This window comes from Bos taurus, chromosome 11 (assembly GCF_002263795.3).
Source record: "Bos taurus isolate L1 Dominette 01449 registration number 42190680 breed Hereford chromosome 11, ARS-UCD2.0, whole genome shotgun sequence".
In the NCBI taxonomy this organism is placed as follows: Eukaryota; Metazoa; Chordata; class Mammalia; order Artiodactyla; family Bovidae; genus Bos; species Bos taurus.
In genome coordinates this window covers 11068141-11094999 of record NC_037338.1, presented here as the reverse complement: position 1 = coordinate 11094999, position 26859 = coordinate 11068141, and the positions used below count along the sequence as shown (strand labels likewise).

Sequence of the window (26859 nt, the reverse complement as noted above, 5' to 3'; positions counted from 1 at the left end):
GGCAACAATTGTAAAATACTCATCATAGTGCTTGGTATTCAAAGAACCTTAGATTTCCCTTCTCCCCATCCCTTGGATGTTCATATTGCCCTCCTGTCACTCATTTGGGTGGTGTGCAGGGAGAATGTGGAGTCTGATCTATCTCCTCTCTAATTCCGCTTCTGTTTCCATCCTAGGGGGTTTTAATGAGCACATAAGGAGACCCGTTTTAGGAACGCACTATTACACCACACCTGAAGCCTTTTCAACTCCGGTAGCCACACCCTGAACTTTTTAAACACCAATGACTTGGTCTCCAATCAAAGCCTCCTCTTCCTCCACTCACCCCTTCATGGCATCTCAGCATCATGCGCACTCAGTCTCCAGGTGCTTCTTCTCCAAGCCTGACAGCTGCATCCTGGGATGCCACCTTCTCCCCTTTTGACTTAGATTTCCTCCTGTGGATCAGTCAGTGAGAGCTTTTGGTTTCGGGCAAAAGAAGCTGGCTCTAGATTGCTGCGGCAGAAAAGGAACCTCCTAGAGAGAATGTCTAGGGTTCTTAGAACCAGTGGGAAAGCTGGAAGACAGGTTTAGAAAAGGGATGGTATCATATATTAGGTTTGTCATTCAATAAATATTTATTACTTCTCCTCCATCAACCTCCATGGGAGAAATATGAAGTGGATGGGCCCATGGGATTTGCTTTGGTCAATAAAGTATAGAAGGAATGCCTGTGGCCTTAAGAAGGATTGATTTCCACTCACCTCTGAGAGCTTCCTACCTCCAGCCTGGAAGGAGAATACTTTGGGGAACCTGCTATTTTCAATGTCTTTCTTTCCTTTGGGTCAGTTTTCTCAGCATACCAATATACTCTCCCATATTAAAAAACTCCAAATTCCCATATTTCTTTTCCTGCCCTAGCTACTACCTCATCAATTTCCTTTCCTTTCATGGCCAAATTCCTCCTTTCTATACTCAATATTTCACCTTCCTCACCCCCAATGATTTCTCAACTTCCGGATCTGGAGTTTCCTCTCACCATCCCATTAAAATAATTTCTTGTGCAAGTTACCAATAAATGTCTTAGTGCCAAATTCAATAGACACTTTTCAGTCCTTATTTTATCTTTCTGCTGCATTTGATCCTGTTGGTTTCTTCAGTCTTAAAACTCTTTGATGTCCCATTTTCAATGATATTGGTCTTTTTCTGTTTTCTTCCTATCTCCCTGGCAGTTCCTTCTTAATCTGTGTTCTGTTTTTCCTCCTTTGGGGATGTGTATATTGGCACATGTACTTGAGTTATGACTTCCTTTAACATATATACACTCCTTGTCAGTAGCACACACCTCCCTCTTTCTTGAGTCCTAGATCTGTATATACAACTGCTAACTGAACATCCTTCCTGGATATCTCTTGGGCAACTAAAACTCAATATGCTCATAAACTGAACACATGATTTTCCCCTTCAGGCCTGCATCTTCCTACTTCTATACTCAATCTTACCCAAAAGGCCGAGAAATGATGCATCTTCCTACTTCTATCATCAACTCAGTTACCCAGACCAAAATCTGGGATTTAACTCTACTGTTTCCTTTCCATCTCTCTTCCCCACATCCGGTCACTAGATACTATTCATGTTGCTCCTTTTGTAGCTTTTGCCTCTGTTTTCTCCTCTCCTTTTCCACACCACTGTGTTCTTTCAATTATCATCTAAACTACTGTTGTAACTTCCTTAGGGGATCTCCTTTTTTTTTTTTTTAACCAGGGTTTTCTTCACATCATCAGATGCTTTTATTTCTGAGGATAATGGGTGAAAAGATATAGGGACATATTTGTATAACTCAAAGATGCAACCATTTGTTTAAAGGATGTTGTAGTTGAAAGATGATTTCAGTTTATTCTCTGAAAATCTCAGACTCAGGTTTGTCTTTCAGACTGTCCACTTGGAATATGAAAGCTGCTGGACAGGCTTAAACACTTCAGATGTAGACACTGGGATAGCTTGCCACCAGCTAATAGATCTACCAGTAATTACTTTCTCACTTACACATAACTTTATACATTCTTGATGAGTCATCTTTGGAGAAAGTAAGCCACTGTATACAACAATCATAGCAGAAGGAATCAATGAGAACTCTGCTATACTGACCAGTCCCAGTCTTGGTTCAAATACTATAGATAGCAACAGCAATTAAAGTGACTTAAAAAAAAAATTGTGGTAAAAATCACAGAACACAAAACCTACCCTCTTAAAATTTAAGTATAGTATATTATGGTTAACTCTATTACAAGAATTACTGAAGTTCCTCAATTCATAATTTTATTACTGGTTTCATGAAAAATATCCCATGATTGAGTCCAGGGATGTTTTGAAAATGAAATACAAGCAAGACTGGACATTGATTTCAAAGGGGCAAGTCTGGTTAAGTGGCCCTATTGATTGTAACTCCTCTGAAGGCAGAGAAAGTGTCATTCAGTCTCTGTTACTCTAATATCTGGCAAAGTGATTGGCATTTAGTAGTTGGTCAATAACTGTTGAGTAAATGCTATTGGAGACCTGGGGCTGATCCAGAGCCACCAATGTGATAAGGCAGAGCCTCAGGACTGACAGGGAGCTAAAGAGGGATGTAATTTATTAGCTATGTTGTAACCTGACTATCTGGGGGTAATCTGCTTATGTATACTTTCTCCCAGTTTAAAAACCAAAGCTTGAACTTTTAAAGGCTTCGGTTTGAAAAGTGAATCCTTTGATGGGAGAAAGTCAGCTGACCCTGCAATTTGAAGTAGCCCCCTGAGTTTCATCTTTCCTAGGCAGTAGGCTCAGTTTAATGACTCCTGTCACTGCCATACTGGCCTACATGTTTCAAATGTTCTGTCTCAGTGGTCATTGGAGACTTTTTCCATGGATTTCCTTTAGCACAGCTCTGGCAAGCTGGAGATTCATAATAGTTTTACAAACTAAAACTTCACCAGCCTTCGGCTCCAGGTAAGTCCAAGCTAATGGTAATCTCCCAATTCGGTTCTGTTCCTTCTTCAAATAGTCCCTCATTTTCCCTTTGTCCTCAGGTGGTGGTGATATTAAAAGTATTTCAACATCTGGAATGGTGAGGACATAAGACAATCAAACCAGAAGCTTAGGATATAACAGGCATTAACCCTTTAGTTTTTCCATCCTAGGAAGGTAGGTCTGGGGTAGCAGGAGGTAATAGGAGTGGAGATGAGAAGGGTGCTTGAAGCCCTGGCTAATTACCAGTGAATATGGAAATATCTCAATATTCTAACAACCAATATAGCTGGACCGGTACACATCAGATGAGTATCAGCCCTGCTTCCAGATTTTTCTGGAAGTTGTCAGTCTGTCATTCATGACTTTCCCAAGAAGCCCAGCTAGCTGTTATGTGATGGGTGCAGGGCATTGTTGCCACCAGCAAGGGAGAGCCCCTCCCATGGTTACACTGCCTTATCTGGGCATGGCTGTAGTTTCTCCTAGGTTGTTCATCTCTGGAACACTAATTCCCCCACTAGACACTGTAATTGTTTCTGCTATTGCCAGATAGGCCCCGTGGTCTTCAGTGGGCATCAAAGTTGCGTTGGGCATTTCTGGACCTCACCACCAAGGTCTGGAAGCCCTCATATCTGATTTTCCATATATCTATAGTAGAATCAGTGAGAATGTGTCTTGCTCCTTTTAAATTCCTTTTGTGAGAGGATCACCAAATCACTGGACAAATATTAAGGGCAACTATATAGCAGGAATAATTCCAAGTGTTAAGGTTGTGAAAAATATAGGGTCTCTGCTTTCATGAAGTTTATATTCTAGTGGGTAGAAACAGAAAACAGACAAACATATACAATGTTAGTTAATGACTGATGTATTAATAATAAGGAAAATAAAGCAGAGTGATAAGAGAATGGAGGAGGAGGTGGGGATATAGATGCCATCTTAGATGATCAGAAAAGACCTCTGATGTCTGAGGTCTTTTACTTTTAATAAAGTAAAAGAGTCTCCAATAGGGGATATCTTGGGGGGGTTGCGGAGAGTAGCAAATGCAAAGGTCTTGTTGTAGTCTGCATGTGATTTGTGTTTTGCGGTTTTAATGAATCCAGTGTTTTTCACTTTTTACTGAATTCTGCCTTTTGCTGTACATTTGAACTCTCCCTAGTAGACAACTTTTTGTTTTTTTCACCTCTGTTTATCCAGAAAAGGAGAAGGAGAAGAAGAAAGGAGGTGGAGGAGCGTGAGGCAACAACAATGCCTATGGGAGGGGAAGGGAGGGCGTGACGCCCTTAACCCTGTTTCACTGCTTCCTGGCTCCTAGATGAAGGAGGGGGCATGACCTGTGAGTGGGCAGGTCTAGTCTAAGCAGACTCTCAATCTTGTGGGCACATTAGACATGTGTTGTAGGAATCCACACCATTTATAATTGGCAAATTCCCATGTTTTATGCACTCATTTGTGTAGTCCTGCTATAGGAAGTGTTAGCTAGGAACATGAACTGTCAGTCTCAGCTGTCAGACCCTCTGTTCAAGGTGTATGAGTAGGTCTCACCTTCACCATAGGTCTCCACCTGTCTTTTTCCATTCTTTGGAACCCTGCCTCAAGAGATGGCTATCACAGATAATAATGACTTTTTTTTTTTTAGTACAATATCAGTATCTAATTTACACTTAACATTTTTAGCTAAGACCCTTTACCACAGTCTCAGGCAGTATGTAAGGTAAACTTACTATGTATCTATGTACTTAATCTATAAACAATATTTGCGCAGCACTCTTAGCCAGAACTGGAGTCACTACAATGTATTATGGCTGATAAAAGTGTGTGTGTGTGTGGTTTCTTTATTTTTTTATAAAAATATTTGTTTATTTATTTTTGGCCGCACTGAGTCTTTGTTGCTGCTCACAGGCTTTCTCTAGCTGCAGTAAGCAGGGGCTGCTCTCCACACCCTCTAGTTGCGGCGCGCAGGCCTCTCATTGTCATGGCTTCTCTTGCTGAGGAGCACAGGCTCCAGGTGCATGGGCTTCAGTAGTTGTGCTGCACAGGCTTAGTTGCCTCTTGGCACGTGGACTCCCCCTGGACCGGAGATGGCACCTGAATGCCCCGTGTGGGCGGGTGGACTCTCAACCACTGGACTCCAGGGAAGCCACGTGTATGTGGTTTCTGATGTCTCCAAACTTCTCTGTACTATCTCTCCTCTATAAGACCTCAAACATCTGTCTAAGGTGGCTATGGTGGGAGTTGGAGCTAGGACTTAGGAGGCACAGTGTGAACAGAATCGTCACTTTTTGTGACTAAAGCCCTCTGCTTTTGCATTGACTGCATTCTTACCTAGTTTCTTCTTTCCCAGAGAAACAGAAAGCTCTGAATCTTTATTTGGGCCAAAGTTGAATTCCCTAAAGGGATAACAGCTGGGAAATAGTATGGAGAACCTAGGGAATAGGAAGAATCTGAATGATGAGGCTTGGGTTTTAATCCCACCATGGTGGAGGCCCAGGTTTCTCTGTGCTTTCAGGGAAAAAGCATTCTCAGCTCCTGTCCTGTCTTATGGCAGCACCACCTTTAACACTGGCTACTACTACTGCTAGAAGGAAACACCAACAGGGGTGCTTGCTTAGCCATAGAAGGATTGATGACAGGAGATGGCATTCCTACTTTCTAGCACAGTGCCTTGAACCTACAAAGCAATCAATCTCTGATCGAGAGATTTGTGCTTCAGAGCAGAAACCAGAATTCTAGTAACTGGGAATGCTCCCCACTCATAAGTTTAAAATCAGCATAGAGCTTACAGAGTTTCTTTAGTTTAATATTTCAGCACTCTCCGGCCAGTGATTCTTGGAAACACACCTATAGTTAAAGCAAAGTTGGATTTATTATTTGTTGCACCAAGACAGAACACACATCATGCGAAATTAAAGAGTACCTCAGTGGAGAAGGCAATGGCACCCCACTCCAGTACTCTTGCCTGTAAAATCCCATGGACGGAGGAGTCTGGTAGGCTGCAGTCCATGGGGTCGCTAAGAGTCGGACACGACTGAGCAACTTCTTTCACTTTTCACTTTCATGCATTGGAGAAGGAAATGGCAACCCACTCCAGTGTTCTTGCCTGGAGAATCCCAGGGACGTGGGAGCCTGGTGGGCTGCTATTTATGGGGTCGCACAGAGTCAGACACGACTGAAGCGACTTAGCATAGAATAGCATAGCAGTAAGAAGATGTAAGGATCTACAGAATTTGGGCTTGTGTCAAGTGATTTTGCGGAGAAGGCAATGGCACCCCACTCCAGTACTCTTGCCTGGAGAATCCCATGGATGGAGGAGCCTGGTAGGCTGCAGTCCATGGGGTCTCGGAGAGTCGGACACGACTGAGGGACTTCACTTTCACTTTTCACTTTGATGCATTGGAGAAGGAAATGGCAACCCACTCCAGTGTTCTTGCCTGGAGAATCCCAGGGACAGGGGAGCCTGGTGGCTGCCGTCTATGGGGTCTCACAGAGTTGGACACGACTGAAGTGATTTAGCAGCAGCAGCAGCAAGTGATTTTGAGGAAGGTTCAGAGAAACAGGGCTTTACTCTGAATCAGATGATGTCAGGACAAGGGAATAATTCTATGACTGAGTACATTAATGAATCTTATCTAGAAGAATGGAGTGAGGCTAGAGCTATAATTGATAAAACAGTAGCAGTCACCCAAATTAGTTAGAAAAGACAGATGTTTAGTATGTTTATGGTTTGCACAGTAACAGTGTTTCTGTCTGTGCTTAGACAAGTGGTCTTGTTTTTTGTTTCCTCTCATCACAGTCATAGAGTGACCTTGTGTGATGCTGGTGTTCTAAGAAATTGATTATGCTCAATAGGAAAGTATCATGGCATAGCTTCAACTGACAGGCCAGCTCCTAATAGCGCTGAGGCTTTGTTATTAGTGTCAGACCAGTTTCCTGATCCAGAGGTTTGTTTTCTTAGTGCCCCTTCCCCAAAATTTTGAGTCAGAGGAAAAGTTAGCCCATGGGATGTTAATACATTATATTCAGATTTCTTTTCTTTTTACTATTGCTGAGATTCTGCTGAGTTGGAAAATGGGCTGTGGTTGGACTAGGGTTAATCTCTCCTCATACTCCTGTTGTAGGATAAGTTATTGAATCATATGCTATGACAATGACTGTGTAGTAACATTTAGTACTCTGGACAGGGTACAGTGAACAACTGCAAAAAAAAAAAAAAAAAAGCAGTTACCAGAAACAAAATGCTTATTCACATTCGTTGTAAGTCTGGAAGTCAGAGGCCCAGATTATAAAACCCTGGCAGTGAAAACAAAAGCCCAGAATAACCCAGCTGACTCTGTTTTAGGTTTTATCTTTTAGCCATGTTCTACTACCCTGAAGGGTAACCGATGCAGGAATAAGTATTGCTGAACACAAACTACCCTGTGGCTAGCTATGAGAAAATCAAGGCCTATACGACTGTCCATAAAAACTCTGGCAAATGTATTCAGATTTAATTGGTTGAGCTTCTAAAGTAGAAGTTCGGTCATTTATAATGTCTGCTAAGGTCATGGGAAATGCCGGGCTGGATGAATCACAAACTGGAATCAAGATTGTCCAGAGAAATATCAGTAACCCCAGATATCATCCTAATGGCAGAAAGTGAAGAGGAACTAAAGAGCCTCTTGATGAAGGTTAAAGAGGAAAGTAAAGAAGCTGGTTCGCTTAAAACTCAACATTCAAAAAACGAAGATCATGGCATCTGGTCCCATCACTTCATGGCAAATAGATAGGGAAACAATGTAAACAGTGACAGCTTTTCATTTTCTTGGGCTCCAAAATCACTGTGGACAGTGACTATAGCCATGAAATTAAATGACGCTTGCTGCTTGGAAGAAAAGCTATGACCAACCTAGACAGCATAGTAAAAGACAGAGACATCACTTTGATTGAAAAAGGTCCATCTAGTCAAAGCTATGGTTTTTCCAGTAGTCATGTATGGATGTGAGAGTTGAACCATAAAGAAGGCTGAGTGCTGAAGAATTGATGCTTTTGAATTACGATGCTGGAGAAGACTCCTGAGTCCCTTGGACAGCAAGGAGATCCAACCAGCCAATCCTAAAGGAAATCAGTCCTGAATATTCATTAAAAGGACTGATACTGAAGCTGAAGCTCTAACACTTTGGCCAACTTATGTGAAAAGCTGATTCATTGAAAGAGACCCTGATGCTGGGAAAGATTGAGGGCAGGAGGAGAAGGGGGCAACAGAGGATGAGATGGTTGGATGGCATCACTGACTCAATGGACATGATGAGTCTGAACAAACTCCGGGAGATAGTGAAGGACAGGGAAGCCTGGAGTGCTACAGTTCATGTGGTTGCAAAGAGCTGGACACGACTTTTCAGTCGCCAAGTCTTAATAATAAAGTCAGAGAGAAATGTTTGCAGCATCTTTTTCAGTTGTATTAATCTTGTTGTGGGAATTTCATTCACTGAGGACATACACAGAGAAAGTCAGCTTTCCCTCCTGGGAGTTCTCTCAAGTTGTCTGTGAGTCTCTGCTCGCCTCATTTGCTTGGTTTCTGGGTATCTTTCTCAGGGAAATATGAGCCACTGGAGGCCTGACCATTTTAAGCATCTGAAAACCTCTAACAATTTGATTCAATGTACAGGGTAAGTTAGTAGGAGTGTATAAGCCTGACATTCACGTAAGAAGCAGTACTCTAGTAGGGGTACAGACTATACTGGGAGTACAAGTATTATTACGTGTATCGGGAGCAAGCCAGTAGTTTGTCCCTCAAGATGGGCAGATTTCTTGGTTAAGTAAAATAGGTTTCTGCAAAGTGGGCTCCAGTATTTCTGAAGAGAACAAACTGACTATTGGAGCAAGGATAGCCCCAATATTAGTTGCCATTCCTGATAAGCTAGGTTTTTCTAATAAGGTTGTAATACCCTCAGAGAAGCCTGACAGGTTACAGTACCTGGGGTCGCAAAGAGCTGGACATGACTGGATGATCTTCACCCTCAGAGAAACATTTTGTTGAGGTGTAGATCAAGGTCTGATTTTTACAAGATTGAAGTCTGGGATTAATTACATGAGAAAAGCTTAAGAACCAGAAGGGGCCTATAGAGGAAAATTTACACTATGAAGTGCTTAAAAGTGCAGCTACTGAATTTTGTCAATAGCCAGTTTAATTAAGAGCATAGCTATGGTTTGAGAAATATATACAAGTATTGCTTTTCTTAAGCAGCAGAAAAGTACAGGGAGTCAAAAGTAAAAAGATGCAGATAAGGTAGTGCGGGGAGCCGGTGAGGCATTCTGCTCATGACAAAGGTCATGAGGAAGGAGGCTCGGCATACGCAAAGGCGGGATCGAGCCTCAGGAGTCCCCCCGGATATTCTCGAGCATTTTCCCCCAAAAAACCAGAGTCTGCCTACTTTATTGCTTTGTGCTCTCACCTCTGACTTTACTGGGGGCTGTCCCCTACCACCATCTCTCTCTCTCTGTCAAAGAGTTAACTTACAGCTCCAATTAATAAAGTTCCTGGGCAATTAGGAGTGTTTAAATCCAAACCCCTCAGATGGCTCTCTAACTCGCCTGACAAGTTTACCCAGACTCCTGCAGCTATGCATACGATTGTTTACAGTCTCCTAGCCTCCAGAGGCACGGGAAGCTTAAGATATTCAAATAGCTTAGAGCCTCTCAGAGAGTTAAAAACTGTCAGAATAAACTAGTAAAGGATTTCATTGATGAGTCAATGCTTGTTGCCAAGTTTTCACATCCCCTGAATTGTATCCTTGAATGTGTATTAATTAATAGTTGGTATATAGAAAAAATAAGTAGTGGCCTTGGTGTTAGTAACTTTAGACCCTTAAGGTAATAAATTCTTTTCTTTGTTGTAAGCCCATTACACATCCGCCCTATAGGAATGCAATTTTATCTTTGGAAGATGGTGCCAAACCTTAAAATAATTACTCTTAGAGAAAATAAGTCTTTGTTGATAAGTCCTTGTCAAGAGGCATAAAATGTTAGTAGGCCTTCTGGCCAGAAGATGATGTAAATCACCTAAACCATTTGTATACGATAAATTTGCAGGAAAGAAACCCTGGTTTTTGATAGGGGTCAAAGACTGCTGACTTTGCATCCCCTATTATCCTCTATGTGTAACTTAGGGTATAAAAGCCCCTGTTAAAAATAAAGCTACGGGCCTTGTTCACCAGCGCTTGGTCTCTCCATGTCATTCTTCCCTTTAACTTCCAGCTGAGTCTCCATCTGGAGCGCGGAACCCACCACGCTTACTAATTATGCCTGGGCTTCTAAGACCCACTCGAGAAGGTGTCTAGGGTGAGGCACCTTCCGGTATTCGAGAGGGCGCCTGCGGCCTACGTAAGTGGTGCAAACTTCTTGTCTTGAAGTTTTATTGGTCTCCCGCGTAAACCAAGCTACTCAGCTTCTTTTCTCCACTGAATTTTCCTACTGAGCTATCCTCATTCTATTGTTCTCTATATCTCTAATTAGCATATAAATAGTCACCTAGGCCGTCTCTCCTTCGAATACCCTGGATCAGCTGGGGCTGGTCCCCAGCAAGGTAGATCATATTGAGAAATCATTTTGTTAGTTGTCAAAGTACAATAATAGGCAAGATTAGTGGTAGGGTGAAGGATGCTGAAGAATCAGAAAAGTAATCTTGTTTTGTTGTCATGGGCACAAGCTGTCCACTTCTATAATCAGCAGCCTCTGGAGAATTCCCAAGAATCTTCAGTTTGAGGTCTTCTAATGGAATGGATGTCCTGTAGTCAGGAAAAAATGATGCTTATATTTTTGGCTGAGAAACATGGACCCAAGATCAATGCCTTGGAATTTCACTGCTGGTCCACTTGTTAGCAGTACCTAATCAGGTCTTTTCCATTGAGGTTCAAGGGAAGTTTTCTTCTGATATTTTTTCAGAAAGATCAAATTTCCAGGTTTCAGATCATGCAAAAGTTACTTAGGTGGATGCTTTGGAAATGCAGATTCTACCTATTGTTTATAAAGCAGGAATTATTATGTGGGCCCCTGGAGCAATTAGTCATATCAGATTGTATCAAGGTAGAATTTAGTATTGAAAGTAGTTCCTAAATACAGGAGGCAGTCTATCCTTAATTCAGAAGGAGATACATACATCCTGCTGCTAAGTCACTTCAGTCGTGTCCGACTCTGTGCGGCAGCCCACCAGGCTCCTCCGTCCCTGGGATTCTCCAGGCAAGAATACTGGAGTGGGTTGCCATCTCCTTCTCCAATGCATGAAAGTGAAAAGTGAAAGTGAAGTCACTCAGTCGTGCACGACTCTTAGCGACCCCATGGACTGCAGCCTAGAGAGGTTCATGTTATTGCTATCAAGGTAAATAGAAGTTCTTTGGGCCTTGGAAGTTTGAAGATTTCTGAAAGATTTGATAATTAGTTTTATAATTCCACTAGTTCTCTTTATTTTTCCTGACATTTGTGGATGATAAGGACAGTGGGGTTTCTAGGTAAATGGTAAAGTTTTACAGAATTACTTAATAACAGATTCAACGAAATGTGTGATCCTGTTACTGGAGAGGTACATCGAGATTTCTCAAGTCAAAATATAAAATAAAGCAATTTTTCCCCTATCATTAAAGCCATAGCTCTCCAGCAAGAAAAAGCCAGAACCCACCATAAGAAGAATTGTACTTATATGTACTCAAAGTTCATTTAGAGGTGTTCCAAGGAGTCCTGAGGCTTTGGGCCTCCATATGCTATCTTTATGGTTTTCCCAGGATTGTGTCATTGGCAGATAGGACCTTCAATCTTGGCAAAGCCCCTAAATTATGCCACAACTGTTGGTTGTGCCCTGCCCCTTTCCCTCCTGTTACAATACCGAGAAGAATTTTTGCTGGACTTCACTTTGTGTCTGTCTCCTTAGATAACAACAAGGGATCTCAAGATTCTTTAATTTCCCATTCATTTTATAGGCGTTCTTAAGGGATAGGGAAATCTTTGTTTTTAAAGCATTTAAAAATCATTGACTAACCCCCAAACATCATCTTTCAGGATTTGGAATAGCTCAACCGGAATTCCATCACCTCCACTAGCTTTGTTCATAGAGATGCTTTGTAAGGCCCACTTGACTTCACATTCCAGGATGTCTGGCTCTAGGTCAGTGATCACACCATCGTGATTATCTGGGTCGTGAAGATCTTTTTTGTACAGTTCTTCTGTGTATTCTTGCCATCTCTTCTTAATATCTTCTGCTTCTGTTAGGTCCCTACCATTTCTGTCCTTTATCGAGCTCATCTTTGCATGAAATATTCCTTTGGTATCTCTGATTTTCTTGAAGAGATCCCTAGTCTTTCCCATTCTGTTGTTTTCCTCTATTTCTTTGCATTGATCACTGAAGAAGGCTTTCTTATCTCTTCTTGCTATTCTTTGGAACTCTGCATTCGGATGTTTATATCTTTCCTTTTCTCCTTTGCTTTTCGCTTCTCCTCTTTTCACAGCTATTTGTAAGGCCTCCCCAGACAGCCATTTTGCTTTTTTTGCATTTCTTTTCCATGGGGATGGTCTTGATCCCTGTCTCCTGTACAATGTCACGAACCTCATTCCATAGTTCATCAGGACTCTATCTATCAGATCTAGTCCCTTAAATCTATTTCTCACTTCCACTGTATAATCATAAGGGATTTGATTTAGGTCATACCTGAATGGTCTAGTGGTTTTCCCTACTTTCTTCAGTTTAAGTCTGAATTTGGCAATAAGGAGTTCATGGTCTGAGCCACAGTCAGCTCCTGGTCTTGTTTTTGCTGACTGTATAGAGCTTTTCCATCTTTGGCTGCAAAGAATATAATCAATCTGATTTCAGTGTTGACCATCTGGTGATGTGCATGTATAGAGTCTTCTCTTGTGTTGTTGGAAGAGGGTGTTTGTTATGACCAGTGCATTTTCTTGGCAAAACTCTATTAGTCTTTGCCCTGCTTCATTCTCTATTCCAAGGCCAAATTTGCCTGTTACTCCAGGTGTTTCTTGACTTCCTACTTTTGCATTCCAGTCCCCTATAATGAAAAGGACATCGTTTTTGGGTGTTAGTTCTAAAAAGGTCTTGTAGGTCTTCATAGAACCGTTCAACTTCAGCTTCTTCAGCATTACTGGTTGGGGCATAGACTTGGATTACTGTGATATTGAATGATTTGCCTTGGAAACGAACAGAGATCATTCTGTCGTTTTTGAGATTGCATCCAAGTACTGCATTTCGGACTCTTTTGTTGACCATGATGGCCACTCCATTTCTTCTGAGAGATTCCTGCCCACATTAGTAGATATAATGGTCATCTGAGTTAAATTCACCCATTCCAGTCCATTTCAGTTCTCTGATTCCTAGAATGCCGACATTCACTCTTGCCATCTCTTGTTTGACCACTTCCAATTTGCCTTGATTCATGGACCTGACATTCCAGGTTCCTATGCAATATTGCTTTTTACAGCATTGGACCTTGCTTCTATCACCAGTTACATCCACAGCTGGGTATTCTTTTTGCTTTGGCTCCATTCCTTCATTCTTTCTGGAGTTATTTCTCCACTGATCTCCAGTAGCATATTGGGCACCTACTGACCTGGGGAGTTTCTCTTTCAGTATCCTATCATTTTGCCTTTTCATACTGTTCATGGGGTTCTCAAGGCAAGAATACTGAAGTGGTTTGCCATTTCCTTCTCCAGTGGACCACATTCTGTCAGATCTCTCCACCATGACTCGCCCATCTTGAGTTGCCCCACGGGCATGGCTTAGTTTCATTGAGTTAGACAAGGCTGTGGTCCTAGTGTGATTAGATTGACTAGTTTTCTGTGAGTATGTGTTTGCCCTCTGATGCCCTCTTGCAACACCTACCGTCTTACTTGGGTTTCTCTTACCTTGGGCGGGGGCTATCTCTTCACGGCTGCTCCAGCAAAGCCCAGCCATTGATGCTTTTGAACTGTGGTGTTGGAGAAGACTCTTGAGAGTCCCTGGGACTGCAAGGAGATCCAACCAGTCCATTCTAAAGGAGATCAGCCCTGGGATTTCTTTGGAAGGAATGATGCTAAAGCTGAAACTCCAGTACTTTGGCCACCTCATGTGAAGAGTTGACTCATTTGGAAAAGACTCTGATGCTGGGAGGGATTGGGGGCTGGAGGAGAAGGGGACGACAGAGGATGAGCTGGCTGGATGGCATCACTGACTCGATGGACGTGAGTCTGGGTGAACTCTGGGAGTTGGTGATTGACAGGGAGGCCTGGCGTGCTGCGATTCATGGGGTCGCAAAGAGTCAGACATGACTGAGCGACTGATCTGATCTGAACCCCCAAACATATATATTATCAGTATAAATATTTCTACTTTATTCTTTATTAGCTGTAGGTCTGGGCAAAGGCAATTACTGGACTTACAGAAGACCTGGGATGGCATTGCCAGCCACTTATAAGGTAAGAGACTTTGGCCAAGTTATTCTTCTCAGCCTTAGATTCTTCAAATACAAAATGGTTATAACACTTGTCTCCCAAATCTGTAAGCATTTACCGTTACTATTCAGTAGTCAACAAATAATACCTACCACTACCCCTTCACAAGTTATCTCCCTTAATTATCAGAACCATCCTATACAAGGGCCTATTACCCTCATTTCAAAGAGGGTTAGTCTCAGTGCTGTTAGAGGCCATGTTAGGATTCAAGCTCCCATCTTTTTGATACCAAAGTCCAGTTCTTACTTAACCCCTCTACTGCCTCTGACGCTTTTCCGCTGTTGGGTTCAAGTGCCCATAGTACATTGAAAACTTTGAAGAATTTATAGTTTGCAGGTTTGATTATTTTGGGTTTGTCCCCGAGTCTGATTGCCCCTCGGGGCAGGGGAAAATTCAGTTTTGGCTCGGCCCAGTCGAGGACTAGATTCTTCCCCATTCCGACAGGAGCCCTGTCTGGGTTTATTGTGAGCTTACAGTACTGTGAGCGAGACCACAGCCAGTGACGGGGACTAGGCGTCGGCTTAGCCAGCCCGCCGCTCAGCGCCGCAGGCCTTCCCGCCGGCCCCTTCGGGCGTCCTTAGCAACGGGCGCTCACTCCCTGCCCCGCCCTGTCCTCCCAACACCCAGCCCCGCGCAAGGCGTCGGCGGTCTTTGCGCCTGCGCGCAGCCAAAACCGCCAGTCGTTTATTTTCCCCTCCCTTCCCTCTCCCCTCCCCTCTCCTCCTCCTCCTCCACCTCCTAGAGCGAGACGCCAATATGGAGCCTGAGGACCTACCATGGCCCGGCGAGCTCGAGGAGGAGGAGGAGGAGGAGGGGGCGGAGAACTTGGACGAGGACGAGGTGGTGATGGTGGAGGAGATGGAGGAAGAGGAGAGACGGGAGCCGGAGGCGGATTTTAACTATGAGAGCCAGCGTCGAGAGAGTACGGACGAGGAGGACGACGAGGAGGCCAAAGCCTGGCTGCAAGCGCACCCCGGCGCCACTTTGCCTCAGGCGTCTCTCCCAAGGCACCGCTATTCGGAGAGCGAGCTGACCAGCCCCGGGAAGGTGAGCTGGCCGGGGAGAGGTATGGGCCGCCGTCGGGCAGGTGGTCCCTGAGCGCTTTGCATGTTCCCTGCCGTCTGCCTCCTGCTCGCCGCCCGTCACGGTGCCTGACAATAGTACGTGTGCTTTTAAAGGCTTGTAGGGGCCTTGTCGCTTCCTGGGCCCCGACTCTTGCCGAGTACTCCAAGTCTCCCGTCCTTTCAGGCAAAGATCTCTCTTGTTCCCCCGCCCCAGGCCCCGGGCTTTTTGAATTACACCAGGGGTTCAGAGGAGTCAGTACTGTGGTTTCAGAAACGCTGTTGGGAGGAGGTGGGGCTTGTCCCCTGAGGGAGAGGAAAAGAGCGGTGTAGGAAAGGAGAGAATGGTTGTCCAGGGACTCTGTTGTTTTGGAGACAGAAGATTATCTGCCTGAAGGGCGGAACTCCGCTTGAGAGAGCAGTGTGGATTCTGTACGACAGTTCAATCGCTCAGTCGTGTCCGACTCTTTGCGACCCCATGGACTGCTGCACGCTTCCCTGTCCATCACCAACTCCCGGAGCTTGCTGAAATTCATGTCCATTGAGTCAGTGATGCCATCCAACCATCTCATCCTCTGTCGTCCCCTTCTCCTGCGTTCAGTCTTTCCCAGCATCAGGGTCTTTTCTAAGGAGTCAGTACTTCGCATCAGGTGTTCGAAGTATTGGAGCTTCAGCATCAGTCCTTCCAATGAATATTTAGGACTGATTTCCTTTAGGATTGACTGGTTGATCTCCTTGCAGTCCAAGGGACTCTCAAGAGTCTTCTTCAACACCACAGTTCAAAAGCATCAATCCTTTGGCGCTCAGCTTTCTTTATAGCCCAACTCTCACATCTGTACATGACTACTGAAAAAACCATAGCTTTGACTAGACGGACCTTTTTTCGTCAAAGTGATGTCTCTGCCTTTTACTGTGCTGTCTAGGTTGGTCATAGCTTTTCTTCCAAGGAGCAAGCGTCTTTTAATTTCATGGCTGCAATCATCACCTGCAGTGATTTTGAAACCCAAGTTTTCATTGTTTCCCCATTCAGTAAGCTACCTGAATAGTAATCTCTAGTGGTTTCTGGCCAATTGTGCTTCTTCAGCTTCTTTGTAGCCCTAAAGGGGTCCCTAGCAGGTAGGAGGGGCTTCGAAATACAGGAGGTTTATTATGCTGCAGCTCCCACCAGTCTGGAAAACTAGAAAGAGCTGATTTTTTGGCTGGCTTCTGAAGGTCATTTTGCAAATAACTGCATTTAATTGATTATTTTTTCAGGGAGAAAGGAAAGATATACAATTCGGATATCTAGTCATCAGACATTAAGTTTCTATTCTGTGAGAGGAACATTGTGGGGACAAAAAGAAGTCTAGGGTTTATTGTTCAAGACTGCTCCTTAGATAAGGTGTCAGCTGGGTAGAGTGAAACAAGATGCAACGATTGAAAAGACAGAGAAAAGACTATATAGACCTGTGCTGTTCAATACAGTAGTCATAGCAATGTCTGACTCTTTACATCTTAATTTGTTAAAATCAAGTGAAATTAAAAATTCAGTGCCTCTGTTGTACCAACCACTTTTTCAAGTGCTCGGTAGCCACGCTTGATTAGAGGCTGTGTAATTGGACAGTGCAGATGTAGAATAATTTCATCATTACAGAAAGTTCTACTGGACATTATTGCTGTAGGCTGTTGATAATTAAAGAATAATAGTTGTTTTGCTTGGTAAATATTCCTGTCGGTACTCAATTCGTTGAGCATGTATTGAGCATTCATCATGGGCCACACATTATGCTTTATGCTGTGGCATTTTGATGAACGGAAATATTTGTTTTTTCTTTTTTCCTAGCGTATGCACTTTAAAGAGGGAGGCAGACAAAATTCAGTTGGTCGAAGAAAGAAAAGTAAAAATCGTATGTCCTAACATGCTTTGAAAACATTTAGTAAGGGAATCTGTTTTGTCAGTGAAGTTGGGGCAAGCTTCTCTGAGGAAGTTATGACAAGCTGAGGTCTGAAGACAGATCACAATTAAAGGGAAAAGAAGCTTTCCAGCTGAGGGAAAGCCACATGGAAAGGTACTGTAGGTAAGAGAGTATGGCGTTTTCAAGGAACCAGGAGCCAATAAGGGTTGATTACAGATTTCAAGGCTTTCTGTTCTATGTCAAGGATTTGGAAGCTTTATCCGTGGAAGTCATTGAAATGTTTTTAAACAAAGAAATACAGAATAAGATTTGTGTTTCAGGAAGATCACTTTGTAGCAGAGCAGAGAACAGCTTTGATGCCTGGGCTGGGTGGGGAGCAGCAATAATGTCAAGGATGCTAATTAATTAGGACATTGCAGTATTGCCGGGAACTGATGATATTTTGTAATAGGCACATGTTGGTGGATGTAGAAAAGTAGACTGATTCAAGAGGAATTTAAGAAGTAAAATAATCACAGTGGTACACTAATTTTACATTATTATTACACTAATAATGGATTAGATGTGGAACACGAGGGCAAGGAGGTGTCAGGTTATTGGATAAATGGTTGTGCCAAATATTGAAAAATGGCCAGGTTTATGGTAGAAGTGGTGGCCATGGGGTAGGGTGATGAGATGGTTGGGATGGGTGTTAAGATTATGGGTTTGGCTTTGGAGATCAGAGGAGGGATCTGGGCTAGACATTTCAAATTGTAAGTTATCTATATACATATGGACCAAAACTAAAGCCACACTTGTGGATAAGGTCTCGTAACTTTAATTTTGTTCTATGACTTCTTGTTTGAATAACTGTTAATATTTAATTTTAATATTTCTTGAAGATTTTAATTAAGCCCTTTTACTTCTTTACAGCCAATGTGACGAGATTATTCTTTTGTTTAGCAGTGATCTATCTGTGTAATAGAAGATACTGCTTTTTAGAGCCCGAGTATTTTTTCCGTAGAGGGTTGTTTTTGTTTTTTTTTTTGAGAGAAAGATATTCTCTTGTTTACCTTGGTGGGTTTATGAAGGTGTGGGTGATGTGCTGTATTAAAAGTAGTTTTAAAATGATATAAAATGTATTAAGATAATTTTTTTGCTCACTAATATGTTAAGATTTATTTACTAATATATTAAGATTTACTGGCATAAATTGGAAAAATGTTTAAAGGAGAGACTTCTATATTTCTTGCTAGAAATTTATGAACTATAAGTTTTTGAAAATGAGTTTGTTGTGTAGTATTTAATTCAGTGTCTTCAAAGGATGGGGCTTCCCAGGTGACTCAGTAGTAAAGAATCCACCCGCCAAGCAGGAGATGTGGGTTCCGTCCTTGGATTGGGACGATCCTGTGAAGAAGGAAATGGCAACCCACTCCAGTATTCTTGCCTGGGAAATTCCATGGACAGAGGAGCCCGGTAGGCTACAGTCCATGGGGTTGCAAAGAATCAGACATGATATAGTGACTGAACAGCAGCAGCATTCAAAGGAAGAGACCAAATGATGGGAGACATTAATTTCATTCAGGATAGCCTCAAGTTAAATGACAAAATTGTAATATTTGATTCACTCTCATGTCTCTGACAATAAGGATGTTCTAGTGGTAATTTGTAAGGTACTGATTAAGTTTGCAACTCCAAGTGATGACACCGAGCTAAGGTATGGAACTGTTTTAAGTTCAGTACAAAATGTGACCTGCCTTACAACCAAGTCTTAAAAAAAAAAAAAAAAAGATTTATTTTTAGCTGAGCTGGGTCTTTGTTGCTGTGGGAGGGCTTTCTCTAGCTGTGGTGAGTGAGGGCTAATCTTCATTGCTGTACGCCAACTTCTCATGGCAGTGTGCCGTCTTCTCATGGCAGCGGCTTTTCTTACTGTGGAGCACAGGCTCAGAGTTGGGGGGCTTCAGTAGTTGTGAGCACTGGCTTAGTTGCCTCTCGGCCTATGGGATCTTCCGGGACCAGGAATTGAACCCATGTACCCGGCATTGGCAAGCGGATTCTTAACCACTGGACCACCAGGGAAGTCCCACAACCAAGTCTTTTTAAGAGTTCAGGGAAGTGAGTGATTCAGAGCCTTTACTTTGGTGGTCTTATGCCAGGCCAGTCCTACAGACCATTCAACATGAACCGTTTCAGACGTCTCTGCTTTGTAATTCCTAAACCTAAATTTCTGAACTGTGCTAGGGAAAATAATTCAGTTCTGTGAATCGGTATCATAGAAGTTCTTGGTCTTCAACTTTTTTTGTTTTTAGTGTTATTATTTATTTACGATAGTCTTTTCTTCCAACTATATTGAGATATAATTGACATGAAGCACTTATAAGTTTAAGGTATATAGCATGGTTTGACTTACATACATCATAAAGTAATTATCACAAGTCGTCATTTCATGTGGCTTAGAAACATGAATAGAAAATAATTTTTTCCTGGTGATGAGAACTCAGCGTTTACTGTTAGCAGTGTTCATATATAGCATACAGCAGCGTTAATTTATTTGTCATGTTGTGCATTATATACTTAGTTCTTATTTATCTTATTATTGGAAGTTTGTGCCTTTTGACCACTTGGTCTCCAACTTTTAACTGGATCATCAAGAGTTCTTGGAAATATTTTTATGTTTCCTTCTTCAGATTCTTCTGCATTATCACCCTTATCCTCTGGCCTTCATCTAGTGTTCAGCATTCTCCTGTCAGCAGGTTATCATTTCTTAGGAGAGACGCTTAGGCCTGAACTCCTTCACCTTTCTAGTCCCCATCTCCAAATTTATCTACATTGTACAACTCTTAATCTTTTTTTTTTTTGCCTATTAGTACAGATTTTTTTCTTAGTATTAAAACTTTTTTGAGCTTGGGGATGAAAGCTGTCAGTTAGAATGTGTTTCTCTCTTAAGGAAGTGCTGAATTTTATCTTTAGATATTTGATAAATGATAGTTTTAAGTTAAATTGTTTTCTTGACTTTTTTGGTCAAATTTGAAGTCAGAATTATGATGTTTTTATGTGAGGTACTGGGAAGATTTTTTAATGTCTTGGAACAGTTTAAATAATATAAGACTTTCTTGCATGTTGGAAAAATAATAACTTGTGAAGCTACTGTGCCTATGGATTCCTTTCAGGGTTATAATTTGTATATACTGTCTCACTTTTTTTGAGTTGAAACTCTTAGTTGCTCAGTTGTGTCTGGCTGTTTGCAGCTCCAGGCTCCTCTGTCCATGGGATTGCTATTCCCTTCTCCAGGGGATCTTCCTGACCTAGGGATCGAACCTGGGTCTCTGGCATTGCAGGCAGATTCATTAACATCTTACCCACCGGGTAAGCCCCTTTTTTTGGGGGGGGGGAGTTAATTTTGATAATTTATGATTTTTCTGGAAAATCATTTCAATAAGGATTTTTAGTTAATTATAATGAAGTGTTACATAGTATTCTTTATTTTTTCCATTGCATTTGTGATTATTTCCACTTCTCATTCCTAATGTTATGTATTTTATTTTCCTCTTGATCTGAATAACTATGGATATATTTTGTTAATTTTTTTCATCCAAGGAAACCGCTCTTATATTTAAGTTTAATTCTGTTGACTTTTTCACCATTTAGTTCGTTAATTTCAGCTCTCATCTTTTACTATTTCCCTAGGTTTATTTGATTTATTTAATTTTACTTAATGTGCTGAATGTTCAACCGGCTTATTTAAAAACATTCTAAACAGTTTTGTTGTGATATAATTTAAAAACCATGCAATTTACCCTGTATTTTACTGCACAGCTCAGTGGTTTTCAGTATATTAATGGATATGTGTAGCCATCACCACAATTTTAGAACAATTTTTTCACGACCTCAAAAAGAAACCCTATACACTTTCGCTATCGCCCCTCTTGCTTCCATTCCTCAAGGCAACTATTAATCTACTTTCCCTGTCTGTAGAGTTGCCTGTTCTGGTCATTTAATATAAATGGAATCATATAATATATGGTACATGTCACACGGATTCTGGATCTTAGTTCCCCCACCAGGGTTTGAACCCTGGCAGTGAGAGCATTGAGTCCTAGCCACTGCACCACCAATTCCAATGTGTGGTCTTTTATGACTGGCTTCTTTCACTTAGCATAATGTTTTTAGGAATCCATGAATATAACATCAATTTTTCATTCCTTTTTATGACTTAATAGTATTCCATTGTATGGATATACTATATTTGTTTATCCGTTATCAGTTGATGGACATTTGAGTTGTTTTCTGCCTGTTGTCTATCTCAAAATATTTGAAAATTCTCTTTGTGATTTTTTTTCATTGGTTGTTTAGAAGTCTGTTGCTTAATTTCTACATGTTTGTGAATTTCCTTAACTTCCTTCTGTTATAGATTTCTAATTTCATTCCATTTTGGCGGAGAATATACTTTCCATGATTTAAATTTTTTAAAAAATGTGAGGCTTGTGTTTATAACTGAATCACTGTGCTGTACAGCAGAAGTTAACACAACATTGTAAATCGCCTATTCATTAATAAAATAAAATTTTAAAACATTGAGGCTTGCTTTGTAACCTAACACGTTGTCTGTCCTGGAGATGTTCCATGTATGCTGAGAAGAATGCATAATCTGCTGCTGTAGGATGGAATATTCTATAATGTAGTTTGCTTATAGTGTGTTCACATCTTATATTTCCTTGTTGATCTTCTCACAGGTGGCTATCCTTTTTTTTTTTTTTTTAATTATTAGTATTCTTTTTGGCTGCCCTGGCTCTTTGTGGCAGCCCGTAGGCTTTCTCTAGCTGTGGTGAGTAGGGACTACTCTAGTTGCGCTGCTCAGGCCTCTCACTGTGGTGGCTTCTCCTGTTGCAGAGCGTGGGCTCTAGGTGTGTGGGCTTCAGAAGTTGTGGTGCCTGGGCTTAGTGGCCTCCCGGCTTGTGGTATTTTCCCAGACCAAGGATGGAACCTGTGTCCCCTGCTTTGGCAGATGGATTCTTAACCATTGGACCACTAGGGAAGTCCCAGTAGACTTTATTGGGAGCCGTTTTATGTTTAGCAAAAAGTTCAGAATTCCCATGTACCTCTTTTCCCTCCCCTGTTTTCTCTGTTACTAGCATCTTGTATTAGGCTGGCATATTTGTTACAGTTGGTAAGCCAATATTGATACATTGCTATTAATTATAAGTGTATGTTTTTATTAGAGTCCACTTTTTTGTACATTCTTTGGATTTTGACAAATGTATAATGACATATATCCACTATTTTACAGTATCACACAGAATAGTTTCACTGCCTAAAAAAAAATCCCTGTGTTCTGCTTATTTGTCCCTTCCCTCCTTCCTCTGAAACCCTGGCAGCTGCTGCTGTTTTTATTGTCTTTGTAGTTTAGCATTTTCCAGAAAGTCATGTGCTTAGAGTCATACAGTATGTAGCCTTTTAGGATGGCTTCTTTCACTTAGGAATATGCTTTTAAGGTTCTTCCATGTCTTTTCATGGTCTGGTGGCTTGTTTCTTTTTTTCTACCTTGATTTCTTTTTCTTTTCTTAAAAATTGTGGTAAAATATGTATACCATAAAATTTACTGGTTTAAGCTATAAATAAAATATATTTATTTTGGCTGAGCCTCGCAGCTTGCAGGATCTTAGTTCCATAACCAGGGATTGAACTTCGGGCCCTGGCAGTTAAAGCACTGAGTCCTAAACAGTGGGCTACCAGGGAATTTCCCCATTTTAACCAGGTTTAAGTGACATTAAGTACATTCACATTGTTTTATAATCTTTACCACCATCTATCTCCAGAACTTTTGCATCTTTACAAACTGAACCTCCAACATCTCTGCCTTATCTGAGTCTGATTCTGATCCTTGCTGTCTCTTTAACCTGCTTTTGTTTTTTGTAAAACAAAAAAGTTGTTTTTGTCGTTTATGTTTTGTAATTTGTGTGTGTGTGTGGAAAACCAGGCGTGTACCGAATGAATATGATATGCTAGGAACTGAAGTAAATAGCCTTTTAGTGTGAGGTTTCATAAGTTTATCTGGTTAGAGGTGATTTTGTGTTTGTTTGCTATAGCAGTAGGTGTCAAAGGCTAAAATTTCCTCTGATGGCCTTGCTTTTGTTCCGCCTGTTTTCTTTGGATTTCTCTAAGGACCTCTTAAATAAGATCTGGATGTGCTGTTCTTGCATTCGTGTACCATTCTCATCAGGAGCCGCGTTGATGTAGTGGTGAGGTATGGGCGGAGGGGAGGTGTTCTGTAGTCATATTGTGAGGTCTCAGTCTTTCTCTAGGCTGTGAGCTTCACTAGGGTTTCTCATTGGTTTCTCCTTAAATAAAATAAGAAAGCTAGGAGGGGGCTTGGAGTTGAATATTTCCCTTCCCCGGCATCACTTAGTCTCTGGTAAAACCCCAGTCTCTGGTAAAATAGTTTCTTTTGCAGGCAGGTCTTAAGGACAGAATGCTTCTAGACTTATTTCAAAACGACTACTTTTCCCTCTTCTCCTGCCACAGCAAGAGATTTTTCTCTAATCTTAACTGTGAAACCTGGTGCAGTTCCTGGAAGTAAAACTCCAAAAGTGTGGGAGCCCCTCTAAGACTTTCCCTGGACTTTTTAAATCTCAGAGTTCTCTATCCTGAGCCTCTAATAATTTGTCATTTACAATTTAGGCTTTCCTTCCCTGTCCTTCGTGGTGTCTGCTCTGGAACTCTGTCCCGTTAGTTGTGATTGTCTGTATCTGTTTGTCTGTCCCAGATTTGCTGGACTGTTCAGTTCAGTTCAATTGCTCAGTCGTGTCTGACTCTTTGTGACCCCGTGAATTGCAGCACGCCAGGCCTCCCTGTCCATCACCAACTCCTGGAGTTCACTCAAACTCACGTCCATCCAGTCGGTGATGCCATCCAGCCATGCCATCCTCTGTCGTCTCCTTCTCCTCCTGCCCCCAATCCCTCCCAGCATCAGAGTCTTTTCCAGTGAGTCAACTCTTTGCATGAGGTGGCCAAAGTATTGGAGTTTCAGCTTTAGCATTAGTCCTTCCAAAGAACACCCAGGGCTGATCTCCTTTAAAATGGACTGGTTGGGTCTCCTTGCAGTCCAAGGGACTCTTAAGAGTCTTCTCCTACACCACAGTTCAGAAGCATCAATTCTTAGGTGCTTAGCTTTCTTCACAGTCCAACTCTCACATCCATACATGACCACTTGACTAGACGGACCTTTGTTGGCAAAGAATGTCTCTGCTTTTGAATATGCTATCTAGGTTGGTCATAACTTTCCTTCCAAGCAGTAAGCGTCTTTTTAATTTCATGGCTGCAGTCGCCATCTGCCGTGATTTTGGAGCCCCCCAAAAATAAAGTCTGACACTGTTTCTACTGTTTCCCCATCTATTTCCCATGAAGTGATGGGACCAGATGCCATGATCTTAGTTTCCTGAATGTTGAGCTTTAAGCCACCTTTTTCACTCTCATCTTTCACTTTGATCAAGAGGCTTTTTAGTTCCTCTTCACTTTCTGCCATAAGGGTGGTGTTATCTGCATATCTGAAGTTACTGATATTTCTCCCGGCAATCTTGATTCCGGCAGCGTTTTTCATGATGCACTCTGCATATAAGTTAAATAAGCAGGGTGACAATATACAGCCTTGACGTATTCCTTTTCCTATTTGGAACCAATCTGTTGTTCCATGTCCAGTTCTAACTGTTGCTTCCTGACCTGCATATAGGTTTCTCAGGAGGCAGATAAGGTGGTCTGGTATTCCCATCTCTTGAAGAATTTTCCACAGTTTATTGTGATCCACACAGTCAAAGGCTTTGGCATAGTCAATAAAGCAGAAATAGATGTTTTTTCTGGAACTCTCTTGCTTTTTCCATGATCCAGAGGATGTTGGCAATTTGATCTCTGGTTCCTCTGCATTTTCTAAAATGAGCTTGAACATCTGGAAGTTCACGGTTCATGTACTGCTGAAGCCTGGCTTGGAGAATTTTGAGCATTACTTTACTAGCGTGTGAGATGAGTGCAATTGTGCAGTAGTTTGAGCATTCTTTGGCTTTGCCTTTCTTTGGGATTGGAATGAAAACTGACCTTTTCCAGTCCTGTGGCCACTGCTGAGTTTTCCAGATTTGCTGGCAGCATTTTCACAGCATCATCTTTCAGGATTTGAAATAGCTCAACTGGAATTCCATCACCTCTACTAGCTTTGTTTGTAGTGATGCTTCCTAAGGCCACTTGACTTCCCATTCCAGGATGTCTGGGACTGTAGTTTGCCCTTAATTTCAGTTCTCTGGTGGATATAAGAAGAGTTGTTGATTTTCAATTTGGTTAGGGTGTTTTCTTTTTGTAGGGATGGGAGTGATGACTTCCTAACTCCTTGCATGCTGGACCAGAGCCTTGTTTTAGTTGTTTTTCAGCAGACTGTGGTTTTGTTTGTTTGTTTGTTTGTTTTCACCATGCTCCATAGCTTGGCTTCCCTAGTAGCTCAGTTGGTAAAGAATCCGCCTTCAATGCAGGAGACCCTGGTTCAATTCCTGAGTCAGGAAGATCCTCTGGAGAAGGGATAGGCTACCCACTCCAGTGTTCTTGGGCTTCCCTTGTGGCTCAGCTGGTAAAGAATCCGCCTGCAATGCTGGAGACCTGGGTTTGATGCCTGGGTTGGGAAGATCCCCTGAAGGGGGGAGCAGCTACTCACTCCAGTATTCTGGCCTGGAGAAGTCCATGGACTGTATAGTCCATGGGGTCGCAAAGTGACTTTCACTTTCACAGCTTGTGGGATCATAGTTCCCCCACAAGGGATTGAACCTGTGCCCTTGGCAGTGAAAGCATGGCGTCCTAACCATTGGACGACCAGGGAATTTCCTCAACAGATCATTTTTTAGAGCAATTGTAGGTTCCAAAAAAAAATTGAGATTTCCCATCTACTTCCTGCTCCCACACATGCACAGCGTCCTCCACTGTCAATTTCCAACGTCAGAGTGTAATACGTTTGTTATGATGAACCTACATTGACATCCAAAGCCAGAGTGTATATTAGGGCTCACTTTTGGTATTGTACATTCTATGGTTTTTGACAAATGTATAATGGCATGTATCCACCAATATAGTTTCTCCATGTCTTTTCATGACTTAGTGGCTCATTTCTTTTTAGTTCTCGATAATATTATTGTCTAAATGAGCCACAGTTTATTTTATCCATTCATCTACTAAAGGATATTTTCGTTGGACTTCCCTGATGAGTCAGACTGTAACGAATGTACCTGCAATGCAGAAGACCTGGGTTCAATCCCTGGGTTGGCAAGACCCCCTGGAGAAGGGAATGGCTACCCACTGCAGTATTCTTGCCTGGAAAATTCCATGACAGAGCAGCCTGGTGGGCTGCAGTGTGTGAGGCTGCAGAGAATCAGACACGACTGAGAGACTAACCATCTTTTCAGTCCATTTGGGTCAGTACCAAGCAGTCTGATGACTCGCTGCATGTGTGC

The 26859-nt window shown here is 42.0% G+C and overlaps 1 protein-coding gene across 7 annotated transcripts in view; it reads left to right on the top strand.

The window, feature by feature from the left end:
- The first annotated feature begins 15185 nt into the window (after positions 1-15185).
- The window catches only part of ALMS1 (ALMS1 centrosome and basal body associated protein), a 190664-nt gene continuing 178990 nt past the window's right edge, over positions 15186-26859 (top strand). For all 7 annotated transcript variants that reach the window (XR_809620.4, XM_010809860.4, XM_010809855.4 and 4 more), the window contains exon 1: positions 15186-15492. Coding sequence is in view for 6 of the 7 variants with exons in the window: in XM_010809860.4 (XP_010808162.2) it covers positions 15202-15492 (291 nt within the window). In the remaining variant the exon portion in view is untranslated. The remainder of the gene's footprint in view (positions 15493-26859) is intronic.